The 21074-nt window shown below is 42.1% G+C and overlaps 1 protein-coding gene across 2 annotated transcripts; it reads right to left on the bottom strand.

Annotated features, from left to right (window-relative positions):
* Nucleotides 1–1332: 1332 nt before the first annotated feature.
* angptl2b (angiopoietin-like 2b) lies at nucleotides 1333–11376 on the bottom strand. 2 transcript variants are annotated; one of them, XM_061768731.1, is made up of 5 exons: nucleotides 10824–11376; nucleotides 7667–8555; nucleotides 4730–4923; nucleotides 3728–3998; nucleotides 1333–2840 (listed from the first exon to the last, which is right to left on the bottom strand). In XM_061768731.1, the coding sequence occupies exons 2-5, from the start codon at nucleotides 8529–8531 to the stop codon at nucleotides 2641–2643; spliced, it is 1530 nt and encodes a 509-aa protein (XP_061624715.1). In that variant the 5' UTR covers nucleotides 8532–8555; nucleotides 10824–11376; the 3' UTR covers nucleotides 1333–2640. The 2 variants fall into 2 exon arrangements, with proteins under 2 accessions (XP_061624715.1, XP_061624716.1); XM_061768732.1 differs by lacking the exon at nucleotides 10824–11376 and having other exon boundaries at nucleotides 7667–8306; nucleotides 8375–8549.
* Between the last annotated feature and the right edge of the window lie 9698 nt (nucleotides 11377–21074).

Below are 21074 nucleotides of genomic sequence, written 5' to 3' on the forward strand. Positions count from 1 at the left end.
GCCAACCTTGCTAAAGCTTTTCCATGGTGGTGAGTCATCAGACATCCGACATGTTGTTTCTGTTTATGGAGACGATGAAACATTCTCCTTGAGGAACCGCAAATCGGTTAAAGCCAACCGCTTTTAAGATGTGAGTGTTGGTGACGAGGAAAACTGTGCATTCTCGTCGACGGCGCAGGTCGCGTCACCGACCAGCGCAGCTGCAATGATTGTCATGTTTTTTTTTTTTGTCAGACTCAGCAGTCAATGGAATGCTTGTCAATCAAATGTTACGAGAGGGGAATTGTAACATAAGCATCAACCATACAACGTGCTAACATGCGATGTTAGGTTTTATATGGAGAAAATGATTTTAAATCATGCATGTCACTTTTCCTCTGTTGCTAACTTGCCTCTTAAGAAAAGTCCAATTGTCTGTAAAGTTGTCAGTCACAGGAATTCCTCCTGAATTGTTTTGAGTCGGAAACCCTCACGTCTGTCATCCAAGTATGACATGATGGGGTTTTGTTCATCACTTAGGGGGCTCATTTTCCAGCTGTCTTTGGAAAACTCTTTGACACTTTTAACTCAAGTGAAGGAAGGTTTTGCTGACAGTGGACACATCTGCTGGATGCATTACTTGAACAAGCCAAGCCTGTCACATTTCATTACTCGTTTTTCTAGCCTGCTAAATCTATACCATGCTTCTTGATTTTATTCTGCCAGGAATTTTTTTTAAACTGACCCTTTTTCTCTGCCGTTTATCAATTTGTAAAGTAAGTTTATCATAAACATGTAATTATGTCTCGGGTGTGCTTTACTGCACTTAGGTTTTAAAAGAAACTGTTTTTCTTTATATAGTGCCATTAAAAGCCACTAACCACGGGACTATAAATTATGATTAGCTCACAGTGTAAACAAAAATAATGATGCCAGGAGTGTTTACTATGCATTGATGTATTTGCATATTGACTCTGGCCATTTTCTTAATTGGATTTAATAAGAATTGCTTTTTTGGGGGGGGGGGGGGAAACCAGCATGTAAAGCGTCAAGTTCTTCCCGCTTCCTCTCGCTTAAAAAGATGATGACTGAACCAACGATGTGAAGTGGTTATTCAAGAGTACAAAGAACATTTTCTGTAGTCAAACAATAATCCTTGAGTGGGAGCACTTAGTCTCAAATTCATTCCTGTGACAATGTAAGACTGTAATGAGTGTAAAGCATTCAACTGCATTCATCAACTTCTTCCCCACCGTAAATCTGGACTTTATCCCAGGCTAGGTCCACAAAAAAAAAGACAACCATAGGGGGGAATTCATGCTGGCTCAAATGATGATTATTATTATTTTTTTTTTTACATGAAACAAGGAGGAAAAGCTTATCTGCACAGATTTTATTGTTTTTTGTTTTCATAAAATGGATTTACTACATTATATTACAAATATCTTATGTACAAACGCATGTGTTTCCATTGACATCAACAAACCTCCATATTTATACACTAAATACAATGCTTGATTCATACAAGCAAATCGGTGGATGACTGTTCAAGCAGTTGAAAAATTCAAAAATAACAAGAAGGTAAAGTCAACATTCTGTATGCCACCAAGTCAAACATCAGGGAACATGAAAATTGCAATATCGGTACAGCATATTTTGCCCTTGGCTGATAGACCACACGTGCCCATGTAGAAAGCAATGCCACTGCTCTGATGAATTATCAACTTCGATTTAGAATGAAGCTAAAAAATAGTCATGGGATACATTTCCTGTGTCTGATAGTACAAATGGATATACGTAGTGTCTGTAGAACATATATTGGAACGTTTCTGTCTCAAATCTGATTAACTCAAGTAATTCCCTTTTTAATATAATTTGAAATTATGGATAACCTTGTGGCAGTACAGTGAAGTAGTGGTTACCATGTCTGCCTCACAGTCAGGGGGAGGTCCTGGATTCTCGACTCAGGCCCCCTAGAGTGGACTGGGCATGTTCTCCGTAAGCTTGCGTGGGTTTTCTCCAGCTTCCTCTCACAATCCGAAGACATGCATCTCAGAGGAATGGAAGATGAAATCGTGAACGGTCGTCTGTCCAGATGTGCCCTGCGAAGAGCTGACGACCAGTCCAGGGGTACCCGGCCTCTGGCCCAAAGTGAGCTGGGACGGGCTTCAGCTCAGCCGATGAGGACAAGCGGTATAGAAAACGGCTAGATGGATGGACAAACTTGTATTTTCTGTCACACAAAAGTCAATTGAACGGTGTCATATAACCATTTATGTGTGGACTATACCGGCCATGTCATGAACTCTAAATATTAGCGCTTGTTTGTGGTTTGTTCCCTGGCAGACATTTGTGCTACGGTGCAAGTGAACTGAAGACTTTTAACAGTGCGTTTCTTTCATGACATGTTTGTTAACGCACAGGCAAATATCTTTCAGTCCCAGCTGCCTTCTGTGAATACGATGTAAATGCGGTGAGTGAGTTTTTCTCTCAGGTGGGTGCGAACAGGCGGGGGCATAAGAGAAAGGTTTCACGCTGCACTAAACAGTAATGTACCTGAGCAATGCACCAATACCAACACAATTGGATACTACGATTGTAATAAAGACGATGTAGATCTTTGAACCTTTATGTTTTGTTGCAGGGAACATTTTTTCATAGCTAGTGGAAAGTGTTTGCGTTTGGACGGATCATCATGATCACTCTCTTGAGTGAATAAGCTCCTCCTCTGAACTCCGCCCAGTAGACTCCATCTTGGTAACGGCTTCGGTAGTGTCCTCCTCTGTACCAAACGCCGTTCAAATTAGAATGGGCGCAAGAGTTGTACCACCAGCCTCCCTTCTGGTAGTGGGCACAATTACCTGGAGAGATTGTGGTCGATTAACAGAATACATATAATACAAACACTTACAACTTTAAATGGGGTACAGGAAAACCCTCGCCGCATCGCGCTTCACTGAAGGCGGATTCAGCGAATTGCAAATATATATATTTTTTGTAGGTCAGCGTAGTGCAGTTACTCAACTAAACTTTTACGATACAGTTAGGTTGATTGTCTGTATGATTTTTATGTGGCAGCAATGCCTCGCATAAGGTCAATTGGGCTCTTATTCTTAGCAGAAAAAGAAATGTTACTGCGTCATCTCAACTCATACATTTGCTAAGTCACCAAATTGCTTGAAGATACAAAGAACATGACTGGAAAGCCACTTTTTAAAACACAAGCCACAGTCAGAGTTTTATGAAATAAATTGACAAATAGCAACCGTAGCCCGACGGAAAGCTGATGCACATACACGTAACAATATCGACAGGAACCCATGCAAGTAAAGAGCAACGTCTAGCTTGATTTTCTACAGCTACAATACTGTAGTTTAAAACATCACCACAATGAATTCTGAGTTCCGATCATGCTTTAGCTGACTACAGTGCCAGTACAGTCGGTGTGAGGAACTGTGCCAATGCTTAAGACATTAAATCGCCTGTTCACACCGTGGGCGGTTCTTCACGTCACTTAAGCAGAGCGTAAATGAATGTTCCTGTTTAATGTGTGTGGACAAAAAAAGGACCTGCACCGATGTAGGTTATCACATATTGTTATTGAACTGCATATATGAAATATAAATGTATATAATAATATAATTTAGAATTCGTTGCTATTTCGCGCATGTTATTTGTTGCGGGGCTTTTCTGGACTGTAACCCCATGATAAACAACGGTTTACTGTAATTTATTGAATAATTCATACCTGTATATGCATCATGGTCTCTATCCAGTGTTGTGAATTGTTTTCCGTTGTGCCAGGTGAGGGAGTCGCCGGCGTTGCCGTGGTAGCGACCCAGCCGTAGCTTATAGAAGTCAGCCTCGGGCTCCACTCTGAAGCTGGCATACTCGGCGAACACCTTTCTGCCAGACCAGTCCTCCAGCGTTACCAGCAGCTTGTAGTTTCCCTGGTTAGTCAACCAGTAGATATTTTCCAGGCCCAGCCAGTACTCGCCATCGATATTTCCAAACCCTTGCTGCGAAGTGCAGAAGAAAGAAAACACGAGTAGAATTATGAAATTCTCTGTTTGGAATTATTTCAGGGTAGTAGGTTGTTCTCTAAAGCTAATCAAGAATTTAGCTTGTTGTTTGTTTATCTGAAATAAGCATTGTTGTAAAAGGAGTGTATGAGTCATGGAATAGCTTTGAGAGTTCAGTAAGTGTTTGTCATGCTCTTTTGTTATTGAAAACAAAGCAAGGCACGTAATCGGGATGTTTCAATGCTTTGTTGGAGCATCAGTCATAAAGCTCACTCGGTTGTACACACATGCTTTCAATCACGCAACACTCCTTCTGATCAGCACATGAATGGAATGTCTGATTTTAGGAGGTTAAAATATTTGGTCTAGGAAATATCTCTTTCTGCCCTTTGCTACAGTTTAATCAGAACCTTGTGATTTGCCGGTAAACAAATGTTTCCTGCTCTTGAAAAAAATTGGAATTCTAAAGTTACCCAACCACCAGTCAGGTATTGTAAGATTTCAATTTCTTTCTTTTTTTGTGTGTGCGAGTAAATGTGAGGTAATTTCACAAAGAGCAGCAGATGCAGATGGGATTAATGATTCGTCTGTGTTTTGTGCAAGCGCGAACACGACACACTTTGTTTCAGAGTTAAATAAGGCATTATTTGTTCACATCGGATTAGTGTCAGAGCCCCACACAAGCCACCACTTGCTCTTGTAAGTACACGGAGCTTCGTTTGGTGTACCTTGTATGTCTCCCAGTTCCTGAAAAAATTGACAGAGCCGTCCACTCTCCTCTGGATTACGGTCCAGCCACCTGGGTCGTGTCTCTGGTCACACCACACCTGCATGAGACGGTTGGCATTCTCTGGTTTTAACAAGTACATGCCGCTGCTGGTGTGGCCGTCTTCCAGAGCCTGCAGGCAGTCTCTAAACGGACCTGCATAGAAACATGGCATTGTGTCAAGCAGGTAATATTTGGTCCAGAAAGCCATGTCATCGCATTTGGGGTAACAGCGTCTCCAAAGAAACCGCAAATAGATTTTGGCTTCTGACAAAGGGAATCCCATCCCTCAACAACGTGCGTCTCATTTTAACAGTAAAGTTGATTTTGGCTTTTCCTCTCGTGAGGGAAATGGCTGCTGCTTGTGCAGCCAAAGGAAACACTGGCATGAGGGCAAAGGGAACCCTGACAGCGGAATGATGAAACAGTAGCAAACTTTTCAATCCACTTTTAGTTCCTCACAGTGCAGCAATTTTGTAGTACCCCCAATAAGAAGATGATATTTTTGGCTTTACCTTATTCGTCGATTTGGGTTTGAAGAAGACAGAAATGGAATAATAGTAGGAAAGAAAAGATTGGGAACTTGTTTAATGTCTCATGGCATATCAAATTGGATCCAACTTGCTATTTGTGTTCAAAAAAAGATTTATAGTAAGTAATAACACCATTTGAATTATCAAATTCATAATGTCAAAATGAATTGTACAAATATGTTGCAGCGAGTGTTGTTTTTACAGATTTGCAATAACTCGTGCCTCTCAGTCCTATTATGATCGTACACTTCATTTGTGAGCCTGTTTGGCGAGGACAAAACACTATAATCGTCAAAACAGCTCCCATAATTAAGTGTGAAAGTGTTTAAGCACTTGTGCACTGTGCCTGCCATCTGGCACCATAAATGAGGTGCAACAGAGATGGCATCTATTAGGGGTCATAAGGAGGTGTACTCCATCTAAGGGTGGGGTCGTTTAACATTTTGGAAGAGAAGTCAACGTGTTGTGTTAGAGGCAATACAGCACACTATTCTATCAGCATTAATCCTGCTAAGATGGCATTGCAAATGTACTGCATGTAGGTTTTATCGTATGGACGCTGGCTACATAATCCGTAGATCCATTATATCTCATATGCCTTTCATTTACTTTCAGGAATGTCTTTGACTTGTTGCAAGGCCGAGAACTATCCTTCCGTGCTCTTTTTATACTTGATAAGTCCAGTTCTTTGGGGGAAACATATGACTTGATTCTTGCCTGGAACAAATGACATCATTGCCTCCTGGTATCTCACGCCTTCCCTTCCCTTTTTTTTTTTTTTTTTTTTCAGTGCTCTGTTCTGGCTTGCTCTGTAACGCATTAGCTCATTGTTACACTATCAGTGCTAGCCACAAAACATTTCTAACATTTTCTAACAGTTTGAAAAATGCTTGAATTTTCAGAAGCACTTGAAAAAGCCAAAGTATGTTTTTTCAATAATGACCCGCTGTCTGAATAGTTAATTTGCTTGTTAAATGGAGTCACAAAACATGCAAGAACATGTGCATAAAATCGGTTTCCTTAAATTATTCTCTCTATGCTATTGTGAAACATAACCTTCCATTTAGCATAGCATAGTTCCACCTATGTTAATATGATTGAGAGAGAATCTATATATTTAATTCAATGTGTAATTCACTGCAATACTTGCTTTCTTTCCCAAAATATTCTGATAACTACCTGAATTTGACCCTGGTAGTGACTGCAGTTAAAGGTGTAGTCTTGCCATTGGACTGTGTTTGGTGTGAACCAACGTAACAGAAACTTAAATCTAAATTGCACAGAAAGGTACATTTGAAACATGTAAAGATAGAATATCTAATTGTAATTATTAGATAGGAATATCTAACTGCATCTAATTGTATCGAATATAAGCGGACACACATGAACAAAATCGTATTTTCTCCCGTTGAGGTGGAAAAACACCCCCCCAAAAAACTGAAGCAACAGCTGAAATAACTTGAAACTGACAAAAATAATCATAATTGAAAATGTGTTGAAAATTAACCAATGGACAAATCTGGCATTATTTTTGAGGTCTAACAACAAAGAAATAATGACATCAACCCGTAATTTAATTTGTTGCATTGCAAACTGCAATCCCAACGATTTCTCAATAATACTTGAAAGCTGATGACTATCAGGGCATTTTGGAGCAAAATGTGTCAGCGGGCTTGGTCTCAATTTGTGGGTCATGGCATATTGTTTTATGAAGATTTTTGTACCGTAGAGTGAGTTCATGATGTACTTTTGAACTGCTCCTGGATTTTCACTTTAACCTGAACTACCCAGCACTGCAGTACTAAAATGCAAATGAGTGCACATCCAGTGATGGATGCCTTCAAAACAAAAAGTTCTTAATGGTGAAGCTAATCATTGCTTTCAAAAGCTGTTTCTTGTTTACCCTCTGAACATGAAATTAAATCATCTGTGGTCATTTATGTGTACAAATATAAATTGCATATCTTTGGGTGTTTTCAATGAGGTTCCATTTGGCCACTCTTCCTTTTTAGTTCATCAAAGGTCCAGTCATTTTCAACTAACGGTGACGTTAGAATTCTCAAATGTTGTAACCCTAAAAATGTCACAATTATTTTTTGCAGTTGTCTCTAATTATGCCAATGAAATAAGCCCCCAAAGGCATCTTATTTAAAACAACAATCACAGAACTAGCCCGCAAAATACCGGAAGAAGTGATTCTCACGAGCTTCGGTGCTGAGTTCCTGTTCTACTCGGAGGAAAAGTGGAACGTCAGCCATACCTTCTGTTTCTAAATTGAAGGGAGCTAGCGCAAGCAAGCGTTTACCATACTTGTAAGGATTTGTCGCAAAAGAGAGAAAAGGCTGGATTTTCGCCGTGAGACTTACCAGAGGGCTTGTCAGTGGAGGACGGGTCGTGTGTGATGGTCGGCATAGTCGGAGGCGGTAGAGACTTCTGATCACTCTGTATCTCATTGCTGAGTGGCTTGTTAATACGAGGAAGGACTGCTGGCTGGTAAGGCCTGTTAAGAGGCGGCGACGGTCGAGGCGGCTGCGCCCGCGGCTGTGGCTCGGGCACGTGTCGGGCAGGCGGTCGACCCTGGCACTGCTCCTCCAGGAGGGCGATGAGACTTGACTGGTTGGTCGCCAAAGAGGCCAAGTGCTGGTACTTATGCTCCAAGTCTTTGTAGCGACTGCTAAGCGTTTGCATCTCTGAAGTTTGGTTAAGTATTTTGTTCTCCACCTGAGCTAATTCTAGGGCGTTGTCTCTCTTCCTGATGATCTCGTGAAGGAGTTGCATGTACAGCTGGGTAACTCTGGAATTCATGTTTCGACTTTCTTTCCTCAGAAGCTTGACCTCGTTCACGATGCCTCCGTCGACCTCTACCAATTGTTGTAGAGTCTCGATCTGGCTCTTCTGTTTCTGCAGCTCCACATTTAGTAGCTCTAACTCCTGCTTATTGACCCGATTCTCCAGCGTGGCCTCTGGATCCTTGGAGTTGACGCAGATAGCCCCCGTCACTTTTTGCTGTGGCACAATGAACGTGTAAGAGCATTTGTCCTGCTGCTGGTCCGCGGGAGCGCGTTTGTTTCTACCAGCATATAGAAATTCTTTCTCCAGACCATCGTCGCTACTCTCGAACTCTTGGGCTCCCGTAAAGCTGTGGCGGCTGTCCGAGACACTCCCCTGAATCTGACAGACGAGCCCGTAAGCTAGAAGGAGCCCCAGTAGGACCATTGAAGGGGTATCCATCAGACTGCGTCCAACTCACCAAGCCTGATGGAATGAGGAACAAAAGGAAGAGTGTGATTTCAATTCAGAGTCAGAATGCAAGAAAAAAAATCTAAATTACTTATGAATGTAGTTTGTTTTATGTTTTATGTGTTGTAGTTTATGATTTTAGTCTAACATGCATCTGCATCTTTTTGCACAATTGTCAAAAAAAATAAAATTGTACCGGCATTACCAGATAACTAGCAACACTTTATTGCTCAGTGACTGTTATTCTCAATGTCTTTATGTCCCAAAAGTGTTCTCTGTCAATTGACTGTCTGTTGTCATACTAGAGCGGCTCAGACTACCGGAGACAAATTCCTTGTGTTTTTTTGGACATACTTGGAAAATAAAGATGATTCTGATTCTGATGATCAAGTATTCCTTCAAGGAGATTTTTTGATATGCCTGTCTTATAATTCGCTCTGGAAAGTATGACGGTATTTTGGAAATGAGCAAAAATGATCATGGCATTAATGAAGTCCTACAGAGAAAATAGAATCGTCAAAGTGTACCTACAGTAGAAAGAATAGAAGCCTACAGACTGGACTGCACTTGTGATGTGATTGGACTGGTGAGCTCCTGTCTCACTGAAATGTTGTGCGACTTTCCACCGCTGCTCGTCGTTAGTCGTGATCTCACTCCAAAGCTGAGGTGAAAAGTGTTTGCAGCCCACAAGGACGTGTGTGTTTGTCTGAGTTTACATGCGATGTGGCCTTTTCTTTTTTCCATTAACAGACCTTTTTAAAACAACAATACTCGCTGGGCTCGGTCTTCCGGGGACCAGAGAGAGTCCCGTCTGCCTCTTGTGAGGCAGCCTGTTATTATCAACACATCCGCAGCCTGCCAGAGGGAACAACAGAAAACCTAATCCTGCCTCTGTTGTTAACATGCCCCACAGCTCATTACGGTCCTTAGATCAGCTCAGTTGAATGAGGCGCTGTTGAGCGGACAATATGATTAGCGGGTGTTGAGAGGTGCAATACACTTCCACACATCCGAGGATGTAAATATGAATGACAGAAGTGCAGTGAAAATCACGTGTTGATTGGCAGCTCATCATCTCCGTTAGGTCAGCGTTAGGTCAGCGTACCTCTGAGCGCCGCCGCGCCCCTGCCCACTCATGGCTAACGCTCAGCGTATATTAACTGGAAGCCGGGCAACCTCTCCCTGACTGGCTGATGTCGCTTACCCTCGCCCCTCTGATTTCAGCTTGAGCATGGGGGCATTCTTCACATTCTTAGTCACCTCATTAGAGCGAGTGGCCGCGCACACATGGAGAGAGACCTAGACCTCGGCGATGCAGGACCGCTATATCATTCGACCGCCGCACCTACACGACGTACCGTGTCCTACTTACTCGGTGTCCGCAACACAACTGCACAGCAGCACTTATTGTTCACTAGCTGAAACGAAGTGTTCACTTTACACGACTACTGTGCGGCATTTTCAAACCGCCATCAACTCTGCTGAGTAATGTCTGTCGCCTGCATGACGGCTAGTAATTGCTCAGCCCCCTCCCCAAAAAACTTGAGGTGATTATCACCATTTTAATACTTTAACAGTGACCTCACTCTTTTTCTTCGCTTGTAAATCTTCATGCAAACATATTTGGAGCATGATGAGTTTCATCAACCTGCACAGCTGAGTTCTACGTTGTCTTGGGACTTTTCTTGCAGCTCATTCAAACAGTGCCTGAGTTAATTTGGGAGTTGGGGTCTCATGAACTGTTTTGATAAGTTCTCCCTCAAAGATCTACGATCCAAACACTACCCTGGCAATAGAAACAAAGACAGGATTCAAGCGCCTGCCTCCATATCCTCTTGAGCTCCAGGGAAACATCCTCAACTTGTACACTGCTAGATATAATGGAATTGTAGATCGAGTAGATGGAAATGTTGTTTGTTTGTTTTTCTATGACAAATAAACATTTATGATGTAGCATCACTCCTCCACTGGAATTCTAATCATTTGCTTCAACTGGGTGAGTCTTTGCATTTGTAGTGAAGAAAGCATTTAGCCTTGAGAGCCTGCGCTCCATCATCCCCTTGCGCTGAATTAAATGCTCAACCAAATCGATCAAAGTCAATTGACAGCTCAAACATCATCAAATAGCAATTTGTTGGTTCCAAACTCATACTAGACTGAACAACTCAATTGAGTACACCTTCCCTGCAATTGTCAACGAAGTTTACAACACAGATTATCAATGGAGGTGACAAAAATGTCGAGGTCATTTAATCATAATAAAGTAGATGAATTTAAGCTTACAAGAAAACTGAAGGGTGTTGAGGAGACTCCCTCAGTTGCTTTTCTCTCCCGGCTGAGCCAACTGTAGTTCCTCTTGACGGAAAGTCATCCCAAGTGAGACGGCTTGGTCCTCCTGCGCTTTGTCCTCGTCTGGTTACTCGCTCTCTGTCATCTCAGTCCATTCCAGCAGTGCACAGGTAAAAGTGCTTGAAAGGCTACTATTTAAAAAAATCATCTGGTCAGCAGAAGGTCGACTTCCAGATTGTGAAAAAACTTGTTGCATCAGTCTTAAGAGACAATATTGACGTTGGCTACTATCCTGAGTCCCGGCCAGGTCGTGCGCTACCTTTGGCGCTTCAGAAGATTGTCACTTTGTGGTGAGCTGAATCCATCACTTCTGCCTCAGAGCTCCAAGAGGGCTGTCTCTCGCAGCTGCACCTCTCTTGCTCGCTCTCTCACTCTCTCCCTGTTTGGTACTCTTAAATGATCAAAACTTTCAAGCACAGTTTCAATAAGAAGACGAATTGCGCTTAGAGCCTCCCCCTCTCTTATATTGAACACATTTTTGCTGCCTGTACTCCACCCCTCTTCCTCATGGCACAAGAGATTGCTCACACACATGCACGCGAACACACACACACACACACGCACTCCACTCGAATTTCCAACCCCTGCCCTGCCCACTGATCAGTGGTTCATCAGCACTATTTTTGGTCTGGGACTGCATGGTTCCTCTGGTGCTGGACAACAGTTGTGCGTTTCACCCGTCAGAACTTAATTAGAGGATAATGAGCACCTGCCCCGAAAGCGACGGAAAGAGGCTGTCGGGGTAGGACGTCGATCCAGGTGTTCAAGCCGGACCAAGTCTGCTCACCTCGGTTAATCGTCTGAAGGTGAAATATGAGAGGTGTCTTGAAGCTCAGTGAGGCATAGAAAAATAGTGGAATGACATCACAACACAAGATAACGATGCCATTGCGTCAGAGGCAAAACTGTGCTAGCTTGTGTCCATGTGCTGGTGGAGAAAGGATGACACATTGCCGTCAGTGTGGTCAGTCATGCCAAAACTTAAAAATGAATTTTGCAAGCTGGGATTTGGCTTTCAATACCGTTTCCTTGGATGTTGTCTGTTGTTTTGTTTTCGTTCCGTCTTCAAAGTGTTGTATCTTTTAGCCAGGCCGACAATAATGTCAATAGGTTTCCTTTGTTCCACTGGCTCTTTTTGTATTTTAAAAAAAAAGTATGATTAGATATTTTTCGCATCAACAATCACAGAAGATTGTGCATTTTTATATGACAAACAAAATGTTATGTTAATGGTATTCGTTGTCATTTTACGGCATAGAGACCGGAGAAAAATAGATATGGCAAGGGTATCCTGGTTTAAGTAAGCCATTTTAGCATTTTGGTAACATCTTTTTCGGGAACTGTATCAGCGTAATCTCTTTCTGGTGTTGTGATATATTATAGTCTGCGACCCTTCTTCTTTTGCTTTGGGCTTGTCCCTTTAGGGGTCGCCACAGCGCGTCATCGTTTTCGACGTAAGCCTATCTCCTGCATCCTCCTCTCGAACACCAACTGCCCTCAGGTCTTCCCTTATGACATCCATCAACCTTCTCATTGGTCTTCCTCTCGCTCTCTTGCCTGGCAGCTCCATCCTCATCATCCTTCTACCAATATACTCACTATCTCTCCTCTGGATGTGTCCAAACCACCGAAGTCTGCGCTCTCTAACTCACTCGCCAAAACATCGAACCTCGGCTGTCCCTCTGATGAGCTCATTTCCAATTTTATCCAACCTGGCCACTCCGAGAGCAAACCTCAATATCTTCATTTCCGTCACCTCCAGCTCTGCTTCCTGTCGTCTCTTCAGTGCCACTGTCTCTAATCCGTACATCATGGCTGGCCTCACCACTGTTTTATAAACTTTGCCCTTCATCCTATCAGAGATTCTTCTGTCACATAACGCACCTGACACCTTCCTCCACCCGTTCCAACCTGCTTGGACCCGTTTCTTCACTTCCTGACCACACTCACCATTGCTCTGGACGGTTGACCCCAAGTATTTCAAGTCCTCCACCCTTGCTATCTCTTCTCCCTGTAGCCTCACTCTTCCCCCACCATCGCTCTCATTCATGCACATATATTGTCTTACTTTGGCTAATCTTCATTCCTCTGCTTTCCAGTGCATGCCTCCATCTTTCTAACTGTTCCTCCACCTGCTCCGTGATTTCACTGCAGATCACAATGTCATCTGTAAACATCATGGTCCACGGGGGATTCCAGTCTAACCTCATCTGTCAGCCTATCCATCACCACTGCAAACAGGAAGGAGCTCAGGGCTGATCCCTGATGCATTCCCACCTCCACCTTAAATTCGTCTGTCACACCTACAGCACACCTCACAACTGTTCTGCTGCCCTCGTACATCTCCTGTATTATTCTAACATACTTCTCTGCCACTCCAGACGTCCGCATGCAGTAACACAGTTCCTCTCTGGGTACTCTGTCATAGGCTTTCTCTAGATTTACAAAGACACAATGTAGCTCCTTCTGACCTTCTTTGTACTTTTCCATCAAAGTCCTTAAGGCAAATAATGCATCTGTGGTACTCTTTCTAGGCATGAAACCATACTGTTGCTCGCAAATACTCACTTCTGTCCTGAATCTAGCCTCCACTACTCTTTCCCATAACTTTACTGTCTTTCCATTTTTAATCCTCTTTAATGCCTTTCTAACTTCCCGCTCACTAATCATTGCTACTGCCTGGTCCACCACACTCCCTTCTTTCTCATTTTCCTCATTCATCAACTCCTCGAAGTATTCTTTCCATCTATCTAGCACACTATTGGCACCAGTCAATATATTTCCATCTCTATCCTCAATCACCCTAACCTATTGCACATCCTTCCAATCTCTATCCCTCTGTCTGGCCAACCTCTATAGATCCTTTTCTCCTTTTTTATTGTCCAACCTGGCATATATGTCATCATATGCCTCTTGTTTGGCCTTTGCCACCTCTACCTTTGCCCTATGTTGCATCTCAATGTATTCCTTTCGCCTCTCCTCGGTCCTCTCAGTGTCCCACTTCTTCTTAGCTAACCTTTTTCCTTGTATGATTTCCTGTACTGTGAGGTTCCACCACCAAGTCTCCTTCTCTCCTTTCCTGACAGGAGATACACCAAGTACTGTCCTCCCTGCCTCTCTGATCACCTTGAGTGCAGCGGTCCAGTCTTCTGGAAGCTCCTCCCATCCACTGAGAGCCTGTCTCACCTCTTCCCGAAAAGCTGCACAACACTCGTCCTGTCTCAGCTTCCACCACATGGTTCTCTGCTCTGCCTTTGTCTTCCTCATCTTCCTCCCCACCACCAGAGTCATCTTACACACCACCATCCTATGCTGTCTAGCCACACTCTCCCCTACCACTACCTTACAGTCAGTAACCTCCTTCAGATTACATCGTCTGCACAAGATGTAATCCACCTGCGTGCTTCTACCTCCGCTCTTGTAGGTCATCCTAAGTTCGTGCCTCTTCGGAAAAAAGTGTTCACTGGAGCCATTTGCATCCCTTTTGCAAAGTCTACCACCATCTGTCCCTCCAAGTTCCTTTCCTGGATGCCGTACTTACCCATCACTTCTTCATCACCCCTGTTTCCTTCACCAACATGTCCATTACAATCTGCACCAATCACGACTCTCTCTCTGTCTGGGATGCTCAGAAGTACTTAGTCTAGCTCCTTCCATAATTTCTCTTTCACCTCTAGGTCTCATCCTACCTGTGGGGCATAGCCGCTAATCACATTATACATAACACCCTGAATTTCAAGTTTCAGCCTCATCACTCGATCTGATAATCTTTTCACCTCCAAGACATTCTTAGCCAACTCTTCTTTTAAAATAACCCCGATTCCATTTCTCTTCCCATCTACACCATGGTAAAATAATTTAAACCCTGCCCCTAAACTTCTAGCCTTACTGCCTTTCCACCTGGTCTCCTGGACACTCAATATATCAACCTTTCTCCTAATCATCATGTCAACCAACTCCTGAGATTTTCCTGTCATAGTCCCAACATTCAAAGTCCCCACATTCAGTTCTAGGCTCTGTACTTTCCTCTTCTCTTTCCGCCGAAGAACCCGCTTTCCACCTCTTCTTCTTCGACTTCGACCCAGAGTAGCTGAATTTCCACCGTCGCCTTGCAGGTTGACGTCGCCGGTGGCGGACGTGTTAACCCGGGCCACAAATTCTTTGGATGAACGCTCATATTTGTTTGGCAAAGTTTTAAGCCGGATGCCCTTCCTGACGCAACCCTCTGCATTTACCCGGGCTTGGGACCAGCCTACAGTTTGCACTGGCTTGTGCCCCCTATAGGGCTGCATTTGTAGTCTGCGAGCCAACCCCCCAGAAAAAAATAAAATAACCGTGACCAGGACGTAACCTGGGGGCTTTTGATTATTTTATATAATCAAATTGGATTTTTCATTTGTTGGACAATAACATGTCTTTATTTCAGGATAGTACAACTCGTAACAATTCGATTGTGATTTACATCATGTGTCATTCGTTACGGTCAATGCAAATCGTGAATGGGGATTTACACCTGGAGTCCGAGCCGTAGTTTTCACAGTACACAGACAAATCGGAATTTAGAGTTGCTCGCCTTCAGTGGAGTACCACATTGTGCCGCAAGTTGCTGGACAGCACTCAGGTCTTCTGGAAGAGATGCAGCCTAGTAAAGAGCAAGAAGAAGAGGATGCCCCTTCAGTGTACTACAATACCACGTTTCACCATTTAAATATTTGTTTATCCCTCATAGCACAGAGAATAAGTGCCTGTGCGTATTGATGTATGCTCTCTTTCTTTTTCTGCCATGTGTGTTAAAGGTGCAAGTAGTATTTGGGATGTTAAATTGGCTTTATGGTGCCTCAATAAACGTGAAATCTGAATTAAAATGGGACACGAATTCCTGAGTTGCAGATGTTTTTCTGCAGAGAGGCTTGTAATCAGCTCATTGGAATTTCCCGATCTTATTTACGTCACGTCTATGTTTTTTTTGTGTGTGTGTGCTTTAATAAGTATAAATGTGTTTAAAGTGTATGAAAGGGTTAAAACTCAAAATGAGTCCTATGGTCTACCGCAGATTTTCACCTATCGTGAATGGGTCTGGAACGTAATTCATTGTGACAAATGAGGTTTGAAACTGTGTGGCAGGAGTAAAACTATGTCCCAAAAATATTATATCACCTATCGTGGGTGGGTCTGTACTTTTATTTTCTCAATTTTCACCCATTCTATCTCGGAACTTTTTGAAGTTGCTGCATTTGAGGTGATGCCATGACAGAATTTTTCCACAACCTGTCTCCATAAACTTCTTGCGAGGAAAAATCTGAACAGATACGTTTGCAGGGCACAAATCACCCATCCATTTCAAACAAATGTCCCATTTTGGTTATCGACCATGCAATAATACCTCAACAATCATTCCAGGGTTGTCTAAAATAATACGCTCGGCAATTGAGCATATCTTCAGTGTGTCGAACTGTTTTCACTGTCAAAAAGTGAATAGCATCGGCTTCTGTGAGGCAAGTAGCTGTGTGTAAAAATGCCAGACAAAATGTCGACGAATCATCTGGAATCTAATTATGACTTGATCCCCACTTTTATATGTAATTATTTGGAATTCTCATTCACTTTAGACAATCGGAATTTTCCATTTGTTTTGGTTTAAAATGTCCATGTATGCTTCCCTTTAAGCCTTGAGCTTTTAACATTGGCTACAGTACTTCCAAAATTGCATTCATGTGTTATTTCAATCAAAAGGCTGGCCAATAATGAAGCAATGTTTTTTTGTTGTTGTTTTTTACCCCTTTCTTGCATAATTTTAGTGAAATATGTTAAGAAGGGAAAGTATACATGCACAGATACATGACTTTAACAACAAAGCTCTCTTATGATTACAACAGTAAACGTTATTCTGGCAATGGAATTTAAGAATAAACATTTTACATTCAGTTTAATATTTGAGGCACATATTTTTATCCTATTTCCTTCTCAGCAGAAGGGAAGGCATTATGTTTCCCTGATGACACAATGAAAATGCTGAACTGGCTGGATGTGACATATTTCCTGGCAGAAGATCCGCTGCCATAAAGATAGGGGCACGTTTATTCCATAACGTCCATAAGTTTATCCTTCAGGAAAAGTTTGATCAAAGGAACCTTTATCTCCCATGTGATGTACCATGTCCTTTACCAAACTTGGATTATTCCTTTCATGCTGTTCTTTGGCTCTCTCCATTTAGAGTAGATGACAACTGCAGCTGAATGTGAAAAGTTCCTCTTATTCAGTGGCTGGAAACTGGACTTTCTCTTCAGTGCTTATTGTGCGACTGACTTATTGGGTCTCATCCAAAGCCGCGGTGTTGATGCTATGATTAATAATCTTTCCATTCCTACATTTTAGCTGGCGGAAGAATGGAAGCATATGCACATGTAAGTGTCACGGCAAAACGTTGTTTGAATGTTGACCACATGGGCAAAAATAAAGAAAGAAAGAAAGAAAGAAAGAAAGAAAAAGGGCAACAGTGTCATCACTATTGGCTTTTTGTACATTTTAATCTTTTGCATTTCAGCTCGTGGATTTTGTTTTACTCGGCATTCGAATGCAATTTCGGAGGGAGCTGCAACTTGTGGTAATTTAAAGCTGTCCACTGTTGTCACACGCCATACATAAAAAACAGCGTTGGGAGTAACTAATTACATGTAACGAGATTATGCAGTTTCATTACAAAGTGGATGTGACTGTAATCCATTACATTACTGGTGAGAAAATGTACTATTTAATTAGTTGCTTTTGGAAATTTCCTGGATTCCAATTTTCGTTACATTTGAAAAATAGCCGCAAAATCTAGGATTTTTTTTTTTTTTAAAGCCGACGCTTGTGATTGGCTCTCTGTGGTCATGTGCCCTTCTGCTGTAGTCTCAAAGATACAGTGATATAGTTTTCTAAATATGACCTTAAAGCACCACTTTTTAAAATTAAGAAGAGTAATAAAAATGACATTATATTTCATTACTTTGAGAAAGTCATTGAAATAGTTCCACTACATTTTCAACAGGGTAACTTGTCATTGTAACAAACTACATTACAAGTCATCTTCCCAAAATTGATCGTAACACATATAGCCACTACTCCCCATTTATCGTTTCCCATAATGTGTTGCGTGAATTCTTGAAGTGCTCTTTGTGGAACCACAAACCCCCCCACCCTCAAATCAATCTGTTTGCCACGGTAATGAGGTAGTAAATTTAGGACGAAAATTGACAATCTCATTCATTTGTCAGTGAGACCACACTTGCAATGTTTTTTCAATTTTTTTTGTATTTTTTCTATTTTATTTTTTATATATATATATATATATATATATATATATAACTGCCAGAATGTCTCCCGGTCAGCCTGAAATGATGGATGGTTCTCTGGTGACCCGTAGCAACCTTGTCATCACCATCTGTGTTGCTGACGGGTTCTTCTGACTAAGTGATTGACACCCCACTCCCAAATGCTAAATCATTTATGTCACTTATGGTTGTAATGGGCCTTTATTTCCACACATCTTTTGAACATCTATATTAGCAACCTGACAGCACTCAGAACAAAAAAAAAGTCCCCTGAGTTATGGTATGGGAAAAAAAGTTGACTTCATATTCCAGGGCCTTGTTGTGTCAAGTTGGTGACAGGACCTGCAGGAGCACTCTATCGGTTGGAAAAGCTGAAGACTTGTGATCTGAGTGGAAATACCGGGACTGTCAGGCCCAAGCCAACTTTTGCAGAAAGCACCAAATGAGACCAATAAATGTGGAATGTGTGAGAAATCAAAGGAGAAGGATTTTGTTCAGACGTCATTAGTCTATTGTTATACGTCATGTGTGGCCACCTCTGGAACTGCAGATGAGGCTGCAAAAAACATTAAGAATACTTAGCCACATATACAGTACATACAGTATACTTTATTTCTTAAGATAAAGAATGCACTTCTGTCGATCTTAAAGCCGCCAAACCGACTCACTACACGGCCGCGACATCATCCCTTGTCCATGGAATTTGAAGATCAAGGCTGCAATGCTTGTTTGTCATGAGTGCTCGCTCCAGAGCGCCAGATGTTTTGTCATCAAATTTGACAACCACCGCAGCCTTACATCATTTGCAAAGAATCCAAGTCAACATGCTTACGCACACAATTGCTTTCAAACAGGTGCTGTTGTTTGGGATACACATAATCAGCCTGAATGTCATGCAACTTGACGTTAGAATTTCCCATTTCAATATGCGGATTGAAAAAACTTTCATCACCAGAATGAAATATGACTAAATCATCAGGGGAAGTGCAAGTAATAAGGTTCAAGTTTCCGAAAACTCTGTCCATGTAGTTTATGAGTGTCTTTGTGGATTATGTCAGCTGCATATTTGACCTATTTTTCTGCCTGATGACCAGTGCTCATACAAAAAGCAAAGTCCCCACAAACCTCCCCAGCTTTTAAAAATGTGCTTTGTACTTGTGAATATGAGTGTAATGTACTGTATGCCCCTACAACGTAAGGATCTCTGTCATAATGAACATTTAGATCTTTATGCCACATTTGGAGCTATTAGAGAGATGATAATATGGTAACTTCAAATGTTCCAAAAACAGCTTTGTTTTTACGAGCAAGACAAATAGTTCTTTTCAATGGAAAGTAAGAAATAAAGTCATGCTTGTGCAGCTTTCCAACATGTTTTTTTTCTTTCACTTAACTGTGGAAAACAAGGCGCATTATATGGCTGCGTATTTAGGTGCAGGTCTGCTCTCTTTAATGACTGAAGTCCTGGGGAGAGGACGTTCTGGGGAATGACTAGACCAGCAGCCCGACGGTAGACTATTGCTCATTTCCCTCTTGTTGGTGGAACAATTGATGGCAGCAGAGACACACACACCAAAAGCTCAAGCCAACCTTGAAAGCTGTTTTTTAAGTGTAACCACCGACGGCCATCGTCGACCTCTATCCATCCAGTTTCTCTTCTGCTTGTCTTCATTAGGTTGACGGGTGAACTGGAACTAAATAAGAAGAATAAGGATAAGAAGAATCACCTTTTATTGTCATGTGCATACAAGGACACCACAGCTGTGAGTCCGGGGGATGGTCCAGTCGGGGTCTTGAACCGAGGTCCCCCACGGTGGCATGATGATCTTAACCATTGGGTTAAAAAAAAAAATGCTTGAAATCTCTCATCATTAAAAGTGAAGACAATTTACAATTGTGGAACAAATCTTAGCAAGAACCATGAAGTGGACTCCGATGATTTGCTTTTGCGGGACCCGTAAAATGATGTGGCGGGCTGCATCTGGCCCCCGGGCCTTGCGTTTGACACGAGGCGGTCACAATATGTGTTTCAGATGAGAAGGAAAACACAAATTACTCGTTTAGGCTAAGACAATTAGGCTTACAGTATATATACAAAATTTTGTTAGCTGACCATATCCTGTATGTAATGTCATATATACTATTTGTATTGGTGTAAATATTGCAATTGGCTATTACAGCACAAAGTCATAGCATGGTACTTTATTTTTTTATCAAACACTACGATTAATTCTATGCATATCTAAATGGCCATTTGCGGGAGTTCCTTTGCTTTCCTTTACTTATCGGCCCTCTGTTTGACTTGCACCACAATCTCTTTGGTGTAACTGAACATAACCTACTTGTGGGAGTGTTCCATTTTATTACTTATCATCAAAATTGCACTGATATTTGAATGTCCATTTGTTTTCCATTTTGTTTGTCTTTGCTTTTGTGGGGGGAAAAAAGAAAGAAAGAAAAACCAATTTAATGAGCCGGTTTCCAACTGAAAGCCATTGACCTAAAACTCCCAGGGAGTACTCGCTCCGGTTTATGTGACCAAATTCAGTCAAGTGTGTCCACAAGTGTCTCACCAAACCGCATGTATTTGCTTGAGCCTCCTGCATAGGTTACAATTTGGCTGTTTTGCTGCAAAGTGAAACGTCTTACTCTTGTCTGCTGTCTTATACAGCGTCCTCACTTCTTACACATTTAAATATACTTTTGCAGGCGTCCCACGGATACTGATGGTGGCCTAAGTACCTCGTTGACCCATTTTGACGCGTCTAAGTTTTGTTTTAGGAGAAACAGCCCGTCCATGACCTCCTCTTTGGAAAACTGAGGTCCGCAGTGCAACCTGTAAAAATATACTACCTAAACTGACCTCACGCTA

Source organism: Phyllopteryx taeniolatus, chromosome 3 (genome assembly GCF_024500385.1).
Source record: "Phyllopteryx taeniolatus isolate TA_2022b chromosome 3, UOR_Ptae_1.2, whole genome shotgun sequence".
Lineage (NCBI taxonomy): Eukaryota > Metazoa > Chordata > Actinopteri > Syngnathiformes > Syngnathidae > Phyllopteryx > Phyllopteryx taeniolatus.